At 27.6% G+C, this 12,609-nt stretch overlaps 4 protein-coding genes across 7 annotated transcripts; 3 read left to right on the forward strand and 1 right to left on the reverse strand.

Annotated features, from left to right (window-relative positions):
- Positions 1 to 253: 253 nt before the first annotated feature.
- On the forward strand, positions 254 to 3,125 carry LOC114939185 (uncharacterized). The gene is made up of 4 exons (XM_029313417.2): positions 254 to 1,141; positions 1,279 to 1,602; positions 1,702 to 2,121; positions 2,202 to 3,125. Exons 1-4 carry the CDS (start codon positions 821 to 823, stop codon positions 2,418 to 2,420), a joined length of 1,284 nt encoding a protein of 427 aa, XP_029169250.2. The 5' UTR covers positions 254 to 820; the 3' UTR covers positions 2,421 to 3,125.
- Positions 3,126 to 3,205: 80 nt separating this feature from the next.
- Positions 3,206 to 5,683, forward strand: LOC146722732 (uncharacterized). The gene is made up of 4 exons (XM_085483932.1): positions 3,206 to 4,106; positions 4,237 to 4,563; positions 4,645 to 5,064; positions 5,150 to 5,683. Exons 1-4 carry the CDS (start codon positions 3,786 to 3,788, stop codon positions 5,360 to 5,362), a joined length of 1,281 nt encoding a protein of 426 aa, XP_085340058.1. The 5' UTR covers positions 3,206 to 3,785; the 3' UTR covers positions 5,363 to 5,683.
- A 1,101-nt stretch (positions 5,684 to 6,784) lies between these two features.
- On the forward strand, positions 6,785 to 9,873 carry LOC114939182 (uncharacterized). Of its 4 annotated transcripts, none has more exons than XM_085483929.1 (5): positions 6,785 to 6,884; positions 8,049 to 8,383; positions 8,474 to 8,797; positions 8,878 to 9,297; positions 9,372 to 9,873. In XM_085483929.1, exons 2-5 carry the CDS (start codon positions 8,063 to 8,065, stop codon positions 9,588 to 9,590), a joined length of 1,284 nt encoding a protein of 427 aa, XP_085340055.1. In that variant the 5' UTR covers positions 6,785 to 6,884; positions 8,049 to 8,062; the 3' UTR covers positions 9,591 to 9,873. The 4 variants fall into 4 exon arrangements, with proteins under 4 accessions (XP_085340055.1, XP_085340057.1, XP_085340056.1 ...); XM_085483930.1 differs by lacking the exon at positions 6,785 to 6,884 and adding an exon at positions 7,387 to 7,542; XM_085483931.1 differs by lacking the exon at positions 6,785 to 6,884 and having other exon boundaries at positions 7,385 to 8,383; positions 8,474 to 8,734.
- LOC114939186 (uncharacterized) lies at positions 9,871 to 11,904 on the reverse strand. Its single transcript, XM_029313418.2, has 3 exons — positions 11,414 to 11,904; positions 10,662 to 10,774; positions 9,871 to 10,573 (listed from the first exon to the last, which is right to left on the reverse strand). Exons 1-3 carry the CDS (start codon positions 11,729 to 11,731, stop codon positions 10,408 to 10,410), a joined length of 597 nt encoding a protein of 198 aa, XP_029169251.1. The 5' UTR covers positions 11,732 to 11,904; the 3' UTR covers positions 9,871 to 10,407.
- Positions 11,905 to 12,609: the final 705 nt, after the last annotated feature.

A 12,609-nucleotide genomic window follows, 5' to 3' on the forward strand; every position in this document is an offset into this window, starting at 1 on the left:
TATAATTACTTCTCTCTACTGATGGATTGGCATTTTCTCGTAATGTAATGTTACAACAATAATTAAAATAGCTTCGTTTTGAATTTATTCTTCCTCTATTATCAATTTTCTTTCTTTTTATATTCTATTTTGATATTTTATTTCAAATTCATTAACGATATTTTATTTATTTATTTTTTTTAATTGTGAATCAAATCAACTTGTAAAATTATTTAGAGCATTATTGAATTTATAAATTCTTGGTTATGTTTACTATAATAGGAAACATAACCTATTACATGACGTGTTTTTGCTGCCGTCACAGATGCATTTATGTGATAAAAAAATAATTAATAAGATAAGTGTTTTCTTCCTGTCATGAAAAAATCTTAATCGAGCGACATAGAATCAGTATAAGCGATATTTTCAACGTGAAATGTGCTATATCAAGGTTTATCAAAAAAAAAAAAATTAAATTTTAACAAATGATAAAGATTTTATCGTAAATTATAGATTGTCTTATCACAAGTGCAGTAAATTACATCATATTCAATAAGATAACAGTTATATAAACAACAGCAGTTTTATCTTGCTTATAATTACATTGTCATTTTCTCAAATGTCTCAGTTATTAATTTACTGAAAAATATTTATCGCAGACAAATTATAATAAGTAAATTAATATAAATGCAAATTAATTTATAAATTTTTTAGCAATCTTTATAACATAAATATTATATTGAAACCAAAAATATTAGTATTTCTAAAAAAAAAAAAAATATATATATATATATATAAATTTTATATCAAAATATAGTTTTATAAAATCATTTAAAAAATCATGAGTGAAAATAAAAATCGTATCAATTTGAATGAAGTGAGTGACAAGTTTAATGAAAAGGTACTGACAGACATTCTCTGTAAAGTTTATAATGGAAAAAATGTACAACTGACAGATTGGGATTTTGGTGAAGGATTTGCCAAAGGTGACAGCTATTTGTCTACAGTCAATAAAGGCAAATTATATGGTATTATAAATGAGGATCCTCAGCAACATGTGCAAGTTAATTTTGTCGTAAAATCCATTCCAAAGAACATTGGTAGAAGAAAGACTTTTAGAAGTGCAGATTTTTTCCGCAATGAAATCTCATTTTATACACAGGTAAGAATATATATATATAACACACATTTTTTTCTTTTATAATATAATAGTAATATATATATATATTGTTGAATAATATAGCTTTAACTATATATTTAATTAATGATATTTTAATCTAAACAATTATAACTTTACAGATTGTCCCAAAATTTGAAAAATTCCTAGCAGATAAAGGACAAAGCAATCTATTGTGCATTCCACGTCACTTGGTTTCTTACACAGATGGAGAAAATGATTTTATTGTTTTGGAGGATGTCTCTCCCCTAGGTTTTGGACCTGCATCCAGACAAAACTGCATGGATTGGGAGGAATGTACAGTGATTTTAAAAACGTTAGCGAAATTTCATGCAATATCGTTTGCATATAGAGACCAAAATAAGGAAGAATTTATAAAACTTGCAAGTAATTTAACTGAAACCTATTTTGGTAATCATAACTGGAATTGGTACAAAAGATTTCATGTAAGTATACATTATATAGTATCTATATATATATATATATATATATATATGTTAATTATATAATTTAATTATTATTAAAGCAGTTTCTTTTTTATATAGAAAAGGTTAGTGGATATAGCTAAACATGCGTTAACTACAGAATATCCAAACAGTAAAGCTGAAAAGCAATTCAATTCCTATGAATTTGGTGAACTGTATCATAAATGCTCACAATTCTGCGAGAAAAAGGACGCTCCTACGTCTATTATAACTGAGGGTGACTGTTGGCCACCAAATTTTCTTGTTAGAGACATCGGACAAAATAAAAAAGAAGCATTAATGCTTGATTTTCAACTTACGCGTTGTGTTAGTCCTATCTTGGATTTATCGTTCTTAGTTTATTCGTGCACTCTAAAGTCATTTCGAGATCAGTATTTCGATGATATATTGAAAGTTTATCATTCCGAATTGAGCAATGCTATTAAATCCCTTGGATCTGATCCAGAAAAAGTTTATCCATGGGATTTATTTATGAAAGAGGTAAAATATCTATTTTATTAAATTAATATTAAAATTTTAAATAAAAAAAAGAATGATACACTAATTGATATAAATTATAGGTGAAGGATTACTTTATGTTTGGAACAGTTTTTGCTCTTGAATCAGTTTCATTTTGTCTACTGGATCCATCTGAATCATTTGATTTAGATGCCATTATTAAGAATGATGAAATAGTTGATATTGCTGATGTATGGACTGTGTCTAATATTAAAACATCAAGTGGAAGACAAAGGTTGGCAGATGTGATAGTTCATGCTGTAGAAAAAGGATATATATGATATATTTTAAATTTTATTTAAAATTACAGAGATAAATAGAGAGTATTTATCAATATAATTAAGGTATTATCTAATTTTGATTTTCTTTACTTGATTTTATTGTGTAAATAATACAAATTTACCAAGTTTCTATGTACAAAAATGTCCAAACAATCTTTTGAGAATCTGAATTAATTCACTTATTCATAATATATTTTGTTTGGAATTATTTTATATCATATTTTTTTTTTATTTTAAATTTGATAAAAATTGTATTATAATATACACATGCAGTCATTTTGAAAATAGTATTTGTAATGTAAAGTATTTTAATGGATAAATTTGTATCTAATAGATTTTTTATTGTCTCTGCAGTTTATCTTTTCTTAATGAGAAGAATTATTATTTTTATCATGTTTCCAATTTATAGTTATGTTCTTCTTACATATAATATATAATAAATTTTTTGTTTACCTGTAAAGTTTATTTGAAAATTAAATGAGAAATAAGATTTTATCACCTATTTTTCATAAAGCTTTTAATATACTGATAAAGTCGATAATATATTTTCTACAATTTATTTATGATTTAATGTTATTTTACATATATTTATCAAATTATAATTGCACAAAATTGTTACAAATATCTAAATACGTATATGTATAGACTTGAGAATGTTAATAGAGATATGACAAAAGGGATAGACACATTCGTATAGCCTTTCAATTACTTGTCCCAATTTATTCTTCCTTCTCCATATGTGCGTATGGATAAAAGTTCTTGATGAGACATCTCGAAAGACTTCTAATAAGTTCATAATGCAAAATTCCACTCAACAGTGTATTACTTAGCATATGCATGCATAAGAATTGTTTGTGAAAATTACGTATTCTTTTTTTTTGCAATGTCATAGATGCATTTATATGAAAAATTATTAATAAGATGAGCATTTCTTCTTAAAGAGAAAAAAATTTGTTCAATCGGCAAAGAACTGATGCACGCAAATATATATTTTCAATGTGAAATATGCTTTATCAACGTTTGTCAAAAAAATTAAATTTCTGCAAATGATTAAGACTTCATAAATTAAAGATACCTTATCACATGTGCAAACGAGAATTAAATCTTGTTCATCAAAATAACAGATATATAAATCGTAACAATTTTGACTCTCTCAGTTGTCCATTAAATTTCTTCAATGATATCTCTATCGCAAATATATAAATTATAATAAGTAAATTTATATTAATATAAAAATACATTATTTAAAAATTTTTTTAATATCTAGCATAAATATATATTACATTTAAAAAATTAGTATTAAAAGTATTATATACGTTTTATATTACATAGATTTATTTTTTAATAAAAATACTTTAAAAAAGCATGAGTCAAAATAAAAATCGTATCAGTTTGAATGAAGTAAGTGACAAGTTTACAGAAGAGGTGTTGACAGACATTCTCTGTAAAGTTTATAATGGAAAAAAAGTGCAGCTGACAGACTGGGATTTTGGAGAAGGATTTGCCAAAGGTGACAATTATATATCCACAGTCAATAAGGGTAAATTATATGGTATTATACATGAGGACCCACAGCAACATGTGCAAGTTAATTTTGTCGTGAAGTCTATTCCAAAAAACGTCGGTAGAAGAAAGACTTTTAGATGTGCAGAATTTTTCCATAATGAAATCTTATTTTATACAGAGGCAAGAATATATAACTCACATTCTTTTCTTTTATATAATAGTAATATATATATACAGTTGAATAATATAGCTCTTTAACTATATATATGCAATTAATGATATTTTAATCTAAACAATTATAACTTTACAGATCATCCCAAAATTTGAAAAATTCTTAGCAGATAAAGGACAAAGCAATCTATTGTGCATTCCACGTTACTTGGTTTCTTACACAGATGGAGAAAATGATTTTATTGTCTTGGAGGATGTCTCTCCCCTAGGATTTGGACCTGCATCCAGACAAAATTGCATGGATTGGGAGGAATGTACAGTGATTTTAAAAACGTTAGCAAAATTTCATGCAATATCGTTTGCATATAGAGACCAAAAGAAGGAAGAATTTATAAAATTTGCAAGTTATTTAACCGAAACCTTCTTCAGTAATCATATTTGGAACTGTTGGTACCAAACATTTTATGTAAGTTAATATTACATTGAATATTTTAATGCAATTATTATTATTAAATAATTTAATTATTATTAAAGTATTTTTTTATAGAAAAAGTGCCTAGATATAGCTAAACATGCATTAGCTGTCGAATATCCAAACAGCAAAGCTGAAAAACAATTCCATTCCTATGAAGCTGGTGAATTATATCATAAGTGTTCAAAACTTTGTGAGAAAAGAGACACCTCTACATCCGTTATAACTGCAGGTGATTGTTGGGCTCCAAACTTTCTGGTCCGAGACATTGGACAAAACCAAAAGGAAGCGTTGATGCTTGATTTTCAACTTGCACGCTGCATTAGTCCTATTTCGGATTTATCATTCTTAGTTTATTCGTGTACTCTAAAGTCTTTTCGAGATCAGTATTTCGATGATATATTGAAAGTTTATCATTCCGAATTGAGCAATGCTATTAAATCCCTTGGATCTGATCCAGAAAAAATTTATCCATGGGATTTATTTATGAAAGAGGTGAAATATCTATTTTATTAAATTAATATTAAAATTTTAAATAAAAAAAGAAAAAAAGTGATATATTAATCGATATAAATTGCAGGTGAAGGAATATTTTATTATTGGATTTGTATTCGCACTTGAATCAATTCCACTTTGTTTATTAGATCCATCTGAAGCATTCAATTTAGATATTAAAACCAATGATGCAGTGGATATTTCTGAAGTATGGACAGTATCTTATATTAAAACATCAACTGGAAGACAAAGATTGGCAGATTTAATAGTTCATGCTGTTGAAAAAGGATATATATGATATATTTTATATAAAATTAAACGGATACATAGTATTTATCAGTATAATAAAAGTATTATCTAATTTTGATTTTCTATACTTTTATTAAAAGTAATAAGAACTTATTCTATGTATAAAAATTTCGAAAAAGGTTTCTGAAAAATTAATTCACTTATTGATATATTTTCTTTGGAACATGTTTTATATCATATATTTCCTTTATCTGTTTTAAACTTGATGAAAATTGTATTATATAATGCTATTATTATAGAAACAGCTAGTAATTATGATATATTTTAATGGATAAATTTTATCAATAAATTTTTTGTTGACTCATCTGAAGTTATAGTATGAGAAAAATCTTTTCTTAATGAGAAGAATTATTATTTTGTTATATATTTCTTAGACTTTTTTATAATTATACCATATAATAAATTTTAATTTTATTAATTATATATTTTCTAATTACATCTGTAAAGTATATTTGAAATTAAATAATTTCATCGTCTATTTGCCATTTTTCTTAAAATTTTTAATATCAGTATAGTTTATAATATATTTTCTAGATTTATTTATGATTTGATGTCATTCTCTCATCAGGTGGCGGATCGTGAAATGAAAAATAATGATAGGTTTTGGAGAACACAAAAGAAACAAAAATTTATTTTTCTAAGAATTTTTAAGAGATAATATATATAATAATAATAATTAAAATAATAATTTAATATAATGATTAATAATAATTAATTATTATTTAATTTATTACAATAATAATTTAATATAGTAATTAGTAATTAATATAATAATAATTTTTTTATTATTTATTAATTTATTATAATAATAATTTAATATAATAATTAATAATGATTAATATAATAATAATTAATTATTATTTAATTTATTATAATAATAATTTAATATAATAATATTTAAAATGTATCTAACTATGTGTATATTAATTTACGCTCGAAAAATCATTTAAAAAAACAATCTATCATATTTAATTCGTAAAAATTAAGTAGCATTTTTTGATCTAATAAAAGAGGTTATATTTCTTACATGTGTCCTTTAATATGTTCGAAAATTTATCTGAGTTAACAGGAGAATATATTTTGCGAAGAGGTAAGTAGGTAGTAATACGGCAAAATACGTCTAAAATATGTTCGAAAATTTATTTGAGTTAACAGGATAACATATACTGCGAAGAGGTGGTTATTAGGAAAATATATTTGCGAAGAGGTCGCTATTAGGAGAATATATTTACGAAGAGGAATTTCGATTTCGAAAATGACGGTCGGTAAATTATCAACGTTGGTAAGTTACCATCACCGTCGGTAATTACCGACATCATTATACCGACTTAACCTCTTCGTAAATATATTCTCCTAATAGCGACCTCTTTGCAGTATATGTTATCCTGTTAACTCAAATAATTTTTCGGACATATTTTAGACATTTTGCCGTGATACTACCTACTTACCTCTTCGCAAGATATATTCTCCTGTTAACTCAGATAAATTTTCGAACATATTAAAGGACACATGTAAGAAATATAACCTCTTATTAGATCAAAAAATGCTACTTAATTTTTACAAATTAAATATTATACTTTTTAATGAAAAAGTTATAATCTTAAATGAAAAATTGTATGAATATTTATACATTTATCAATAAATTTTAAATTTTATAATTATATATAAAATATATATATATGTATATATATATTGTAAATATAATTATAATATATATAATTATAATTTAAAAACATATTTTAGACATCATAAAGAAATAAATGTCGCGCTTTATCATTAATCTTCTGTACAATATGATACTAAATTAATCTTGTTTTCTTCCTATTCAGATTTTATATCGAAGATTCTTTTCCATTTTTTTTGTATAGCAAAGCATATACTTTTTGCACATATTCATATTTTTTAGATATTACATAACATTTTTTAGCTTTATGTTTATTATAAACATCTAATACGAAAGATTATGTTTTTATGTCAGATGACGCTATGTATAAAAACTAAAACATGTGCGCATTAGTCATTTGACAGGAGGAGGGGATCACAAGACCTTCCAATTTATTATTTTATCCTCCCTCCTCCATATGTATATATGGATAATAGTTCTCGATAAGAGTTCGAGTTGATTGTGGAAAATTCCACTCTCAAGAGTATTACTTATCGAGTGCATGCGTGAGGATTGTTTTAAAATTGTATTCTTTTTTTTGTAGTAATCACAGATATGCATTTATATAAAAAACAATTAATAAGATAGGTGTTTTTTTCTTGGCAAAAAGAAATCTTATTCAATGGATAGAGAACTGTGAATATTTTTAATGTCAAATGTGCTAAGTATATGAAGATTTGCAAAAAAATTCCTACAAATGATAAAGACAATAAATTATAGATACTTTATCGCTTATCACAAGTACAAATGAGAATTAAATCATGTTCAACGAGATAACAATTATATAAACCACATCAGTCTTTATTTTCTCAGTTATATCCATTAAGTTAATGATGCTAAATGGTGCTTGTTTGCAAAAAATAAATTATAATAAGTGAATTCATTAATATAAATAATGTTATTTAAAAGATCTTTGTAACATAAATATATTAAATTCTAAAAATATCAGTATTTTTTAAAAGTATTATATAAAAGTTTTTTTAATATTAAATATATGTTTTTTTTATGAAAGTATTTTAAGAAATCATGAGTCAAAATAAAAATCGTATCAGTTTGAATGAAGTGAGTGACAAGTTTACTGAAGAAGTGCTGACGGACATTCTCTATAAAGTTTATAATGGAAAAAAAGTGCAACTGATAGATTGGGATTTTGGAGAAGGATTTGCCAAAGGTGACAGTTATATGTCAACAGTCAATAAGGGTAAATTATATGGTATTATAGATCAGAACCCTCAGCAACATGTGCAAATTAATTTTGTCGTGAAATCCATTCCAAAGAACATTGGTAGAAGAAAGACTTTTAGAAGTGCAGAATTTTTCCGTAATGAAATCTTATTTTATACACTGGTAAGTATATATATATGTATTATTAAATAATATAGCACTAACTATAATGATGAAAAAACATTTTAATCTTGAACAATTATAACTTTACAGATTGTCCCAAAATTTGAAAAATTCCTAGCAGATAAAGGACAAAGCAATCTATTGTGCATTCCACGTCACTTGGTTTCTTACACAGATGGAGAAAATGATTTTATTGTCTTGGAGGATGTCTCTCCCCTAGGATTTGGACCTGCATCCCGACAAAACTGCATGGATTGGGAGGAGTGTACAGTGATTTTAAAAACCTTAGCAAAATTTCATGCAATCTCATTTGCATATAGAGATCAGAAGAAAGAAGAATTTATAAAACTTGCAAGTAATTTAACTGAAACCTATTTTGGTAATCATAACTGGAATTGGTACAAAAGATTTCATGTAAATATTACATTGTATATTTTAATATAATTATTATTATATAATGTAATTTAATTATTATTAAAATATTTTTGTTATAGAAACAGCTAGTGGATATAGCTAAACATGCTTTAACTACCGAATATCCAAACAGTAAAGCTGAAAAACAATTCAATTCCTATGAATTTGGTGAATTATATCATAAGTGTACAAAACTCTGTGAGAGAAGAGACTCCCCTACATCCGCTATATCTGGGGGTGATTGTTGGGCTCCAAACTTTCTCGTCAGAGATATTGGGCAAAATCAAAAGGAAGCCTTAATGCTTGATTTTCAGCTTGCACGTTGCGCTAGTCCTATTGCCGACTTATCGTTCTTAATTTATTCGTGCACTCTAAAGTCATTTCGTGATCAATATTTCGATGATATATTGAAAACTTATCATTCGGAAATAAGCAATGCTATTAAATCTCTTGGATCTGATCCAGAAAAAATTTATCCGTGGGATTTATTTATGAAAGAGGTAAAATGTGTATTTTGTTCATAAAAATTTAAGTAAAAAAGAAATCAATATATTAATATCGATATAAATTGCAGGTGAAGGAATACTTTAGTGTTGGGTTAGTATTCGCACTTGAAGCAATTCCATTTTGCTTATTGGATCCATCTCAAGCGTTCGATTTAGATGCTATTATTAAAACTAATGATGCGGTGGATATTTCTGATGTATGGGCATTGTCTAATATTAAAACTTCAACTGGAAGGCAAAGATTGGCAGATGTAATAGTTCATGCTGTTGAGAATGGATATATATGATAAATATAAGAGTTGTCTTTAGAGGGAATTTTTGCAGAATGAATTATGAAACATATATATAAATCGTTTTAATAAAATAATGACATATTTTTGGAAAGTATTATTAAATTTTATTTCGTTAAGAATAATAATAATCTAATGATGTAGTAATAATTTGTTACTGATTATTTAAAATATGTGTTATTAGGAAAATATTTAGTCAATTTGTTTAACTTTACCTTGACATATATTCATGTTCTTTTCAATAGATGTATCTCCAAATAAATACACATATTTGAAATAAGGTTTTGTACATAATTTTTATTAATGTGTAGTATTAAAGAAAATAGAGACAATCTGTATTTGTATAATTTTAATTATATAACAACGTAGATTAATTAAAATATAATCTGTATAAGAGTAGAGATATAGCCACCCATTAACCGTTTCGTTAGCTCGCAGATGATACATATCTAAAATTTTACATTATCACATAGCGATATTATAATAGGGTGGAGAGTATTGGTAGAAATATTTTGGATTTATCTTGTTTCTTTTTAGGAAAAGTACATCTATTGCTGAATAAGCATAATATGTTATGTGATAAATGCATCACAGATGCGTATTTGATAATTATCTCGCTGCACAAAGCAAATTACTTTATTCAAAATGCTAAAAAATGTCTTAAATCTGTCTCCGAACTCTCATAGTTTTTCTGTCGCGTATCTACCTCAACAAATCACGATTGAGTTAAGATTGTTGCGTGATGTCGAGAGCAGTATTACACGGATGATGTATATATAATAGCACAACGGTGTATTTCCCTACGCGACAACTTTTACGCGTTTTGATGCTGAACGTTGGTCGTCATGACGTTACTCGCATCGAAAACGGTTGTATCTTCGTCGTCTTCTTCCTCCAACGGCAACGGTCGCATCTCGACATCCTGCCTGTGCGTGAGGACACCGTACTTTCGAACCAACTGGGCTCGCGTTTTACTTAACCTGCCAATAAAAAACAAGAGTTATTTAAACTATCGAGTAACAGAGATTTCATTAATGTATCATTCTCAAATCCATTGTACATCCTTACCTAAAACTACGGAACACGATGTAGGCCATGACAAGTATGCTTAGTCCCCCAAAGACTAAGAAACCGCGTACGAGAGCACCAGTGTTGAAGGTCCCATGATCCTCACCGGACTGCTGCTCCCAAAATATAATATCAAGTTGTAATTAGCAGGGTTGTAGATTTCAAAATTACATCTACATAAATTGTTTAGATATCGTATACATGGTACATGGATTTTTTGTGGACATTGTAAACTATATAAGAGTTATATATATAAATTAAATGATTAAACATTATTATATGACATTTATGTCAATAATGAGTAATTCTGTTTCGTTTTTTATATTGCGTGCTTTAAACATGTTTCTCAAATTTTAACATTAATATCTATCCTATAAATACCTTTTTAATTGATGGTAAAATTATATACAGAGATATATTAAATCTAATGTTATAATATTTAATGTTATACAATATATTTAATACATCTCTGTATATAATTTTAGTATCAATTAAGAAGATATTTATAAGATAAATATTAATATACAAAATTGAGAAATTGTTTAAAGAACGCAATATAAAAAACGAAACAGAATTACTCATTATTAATATAAATGACATATATATTACATAGTTTACATTGTTTACATTATATACAGTTCACGGATAAATACTCAAGCCTGATAATCAGAGCTAAACATCGAAGCTCCATCCGTGAGACAAAGAATATGTTCTTGCATCACTTCTAAGCAGTCCTTATCTCTGATACGAACCTCGTTGTCCGCGATGTGCGTTTTATTATTCGCGATGACGTCTGGCGGCGACTTCGAGGTTATATTGTCGTGCGTCTTGTTGCCGTCACTCGCCTGCTTCTTCGCGTCAGCGGACGACGCTCCGGGATTTCGTTGACGATTTCCCGCGGACGACTCGTCGACCCTCTTCATTTTCTCCTCGTTCGCGACCCTCTTGTCTCCCTCGGCCGTGGCGTCTTTCGTCTCCCGAAGACCCCCGTCGCAGATTACATTCTGCGCCAGCAGGAAGATCAGCAGGAATATGAAAAATCTCATCTTCAGGATCCCAGACCGCGTCATCGCGCCGTGTCATCGAAACGACGACGACGGCGACGATGATTGCCTCGACTTTACGACGTGACGACGCGACACCTCGGCGCGCTCTCCATTCTTGTCCGCCCGGCGTGTAAAACTAGACGTCACGTCACGTCACGCTTCTCCGCCGCACAACAGCTGTTTCCGCGCGCGAGCCGGATGACAGTTCCGTGTCGCTTCGCGCGCTGCACCGTGCGGGAACGACATATTTCTGTCGAAATAATTTGTAAAATAAAGTGTAGTGTGCATCGTATCACTGCAAGAATATGTCACGATAACACGTGGTTGCATCGTCGTCTACTTGTTTTGTCCACGTTATCACGATAATTGATGTATATTTGTATCTCGTAAATAAATCTGCATGCATTTAAATTTATTTATGTATATATATGAATATTTTTTTTTTACATTTATGTATCTTATTTTTCCTGGAAACTTATTTTTTGTACTTGCGTAATTATTATAGGGTGTAATTTATGATAGCTTCGCTGTGTGTGTGTGGCTCGTTATAATCATTCACGAGGTGATTATATATATATAGATAAGATGTATTGTTAGAGTTATCGATTATTTATTATATTCGATCGCTTCGATGCAAACACGATATCCATTTGAAGTGTGGAATTAAATCCGATGCAGATAAACCCTAGAGAATTTTCTGAGTATAAAGTTATCTTTAAACGTAATCATGCAAATAAGATATATATTTAATAATAAAAGAGATTATATTTTATGTATACAAAAATTATTGCAAATAAAAAGGAGTATATGTCAATAAATATAACCATTAATTAATGCAGTAACATTTTGAAGTATTAGAAAAACATAATAAATTTGCTTTTTGTTGTTAGTTTTTTTCTTAT

Source organism: Nylanderia fulva, unplaced genomic scaffold, assembly GCF_048542155.1.
Source record: "Nylanderia fulva isolate GAGA-0341 unplaced genomic scaffold, ASM4854215v1 Scaffold28, whole genome shotgun sequence".
Taxonomy (NCBI): domain Eukaryota; kingdom Metazoa; phylum Arthropoda; class Insecta; order Hymenoptera; family Formicidae; genus Nylanderia; species Nylanderia fulva.

Coding starts and splice junctions, on each gene's coding strand:
- LOC114939185 (XM_029313417.2), top strand. CDS start 821: ATGAGTGAAAATAAAAATCGTATCAATTTGAATGAAGTGAGTGACAAG. Junction 1,142..1,278: donor AAATCTCATTTTATACACAG/GTAAGAATATAT, acceptor ATAACTTTACAG/ATTGTCCCAAAATTTGAAAA. Junction 2,122..2,201: donor GGGATTTATTTATGAAAGAG/GTAAAATATCTA, acceptor TATAAATTATAG/GTGAAGGATTACTTTATGTT.
- LOC146722732 (XM_085483932.1), top strand. CDS start 3,786: ATGAGTCAAAATAAAAATCGTATCAGTTTGAATGAAGTAAGTGACAAG. Junction 4,107..4,236: donor AAATCTTATTTTATACAGAG/GCAAGAATATAT, acceptor ATAACTTTACAG/ATCATCCCAAAATTTGAAAA. Junction 5,065..5,149: donor GGGATTTATTTATGAAAGAG/GTGAAATATCTA, acceptor TATAAATTGCAG/GTGAAGGAATATTTTATTAT.
- LOC114939182 (XM_085483929.1), top strand. CDS start 8,063: ATGAGTCAAAATAAAAATCGTATCAGTTTGAATGAAGTGAGTGACAAG. Junction 8,798..8,877: donor ATTGGTACAAAAGATTTCAT/GTAAATATTACA, acceptor TTTTTGTTATAG/AAACAGCTAGTGGATATAGC. Junction 9,298..9,371: donor GGGATTTATTTATGAAAGAG/GTAAAATGTGTA, acceptor TATAAATTGCAG/GTGAAGGAATACTTTAGTGT.
- LOC114939186 (XM_029313418.2), bottom strand. CDS start 11,731: ATGACGCGGTCTGGGATCCTGAAGATGAGATTTTTCATATTCCTGCTG. Junction 10,775..11,413: donor CGCACATCGCGGACAACGAG/GTTCGTATCAGA, acceptor TTTTGGGAGCAG/CAGTCCGGTGAGGATCATGG. Junction 10,574..10,661: donor ATCGTGTTCCGTAGTTTTAG/GTAAGGATGTAC, acceptor TTTTATTGGCAG/GTTAAGTAAAACGCGAGCCC.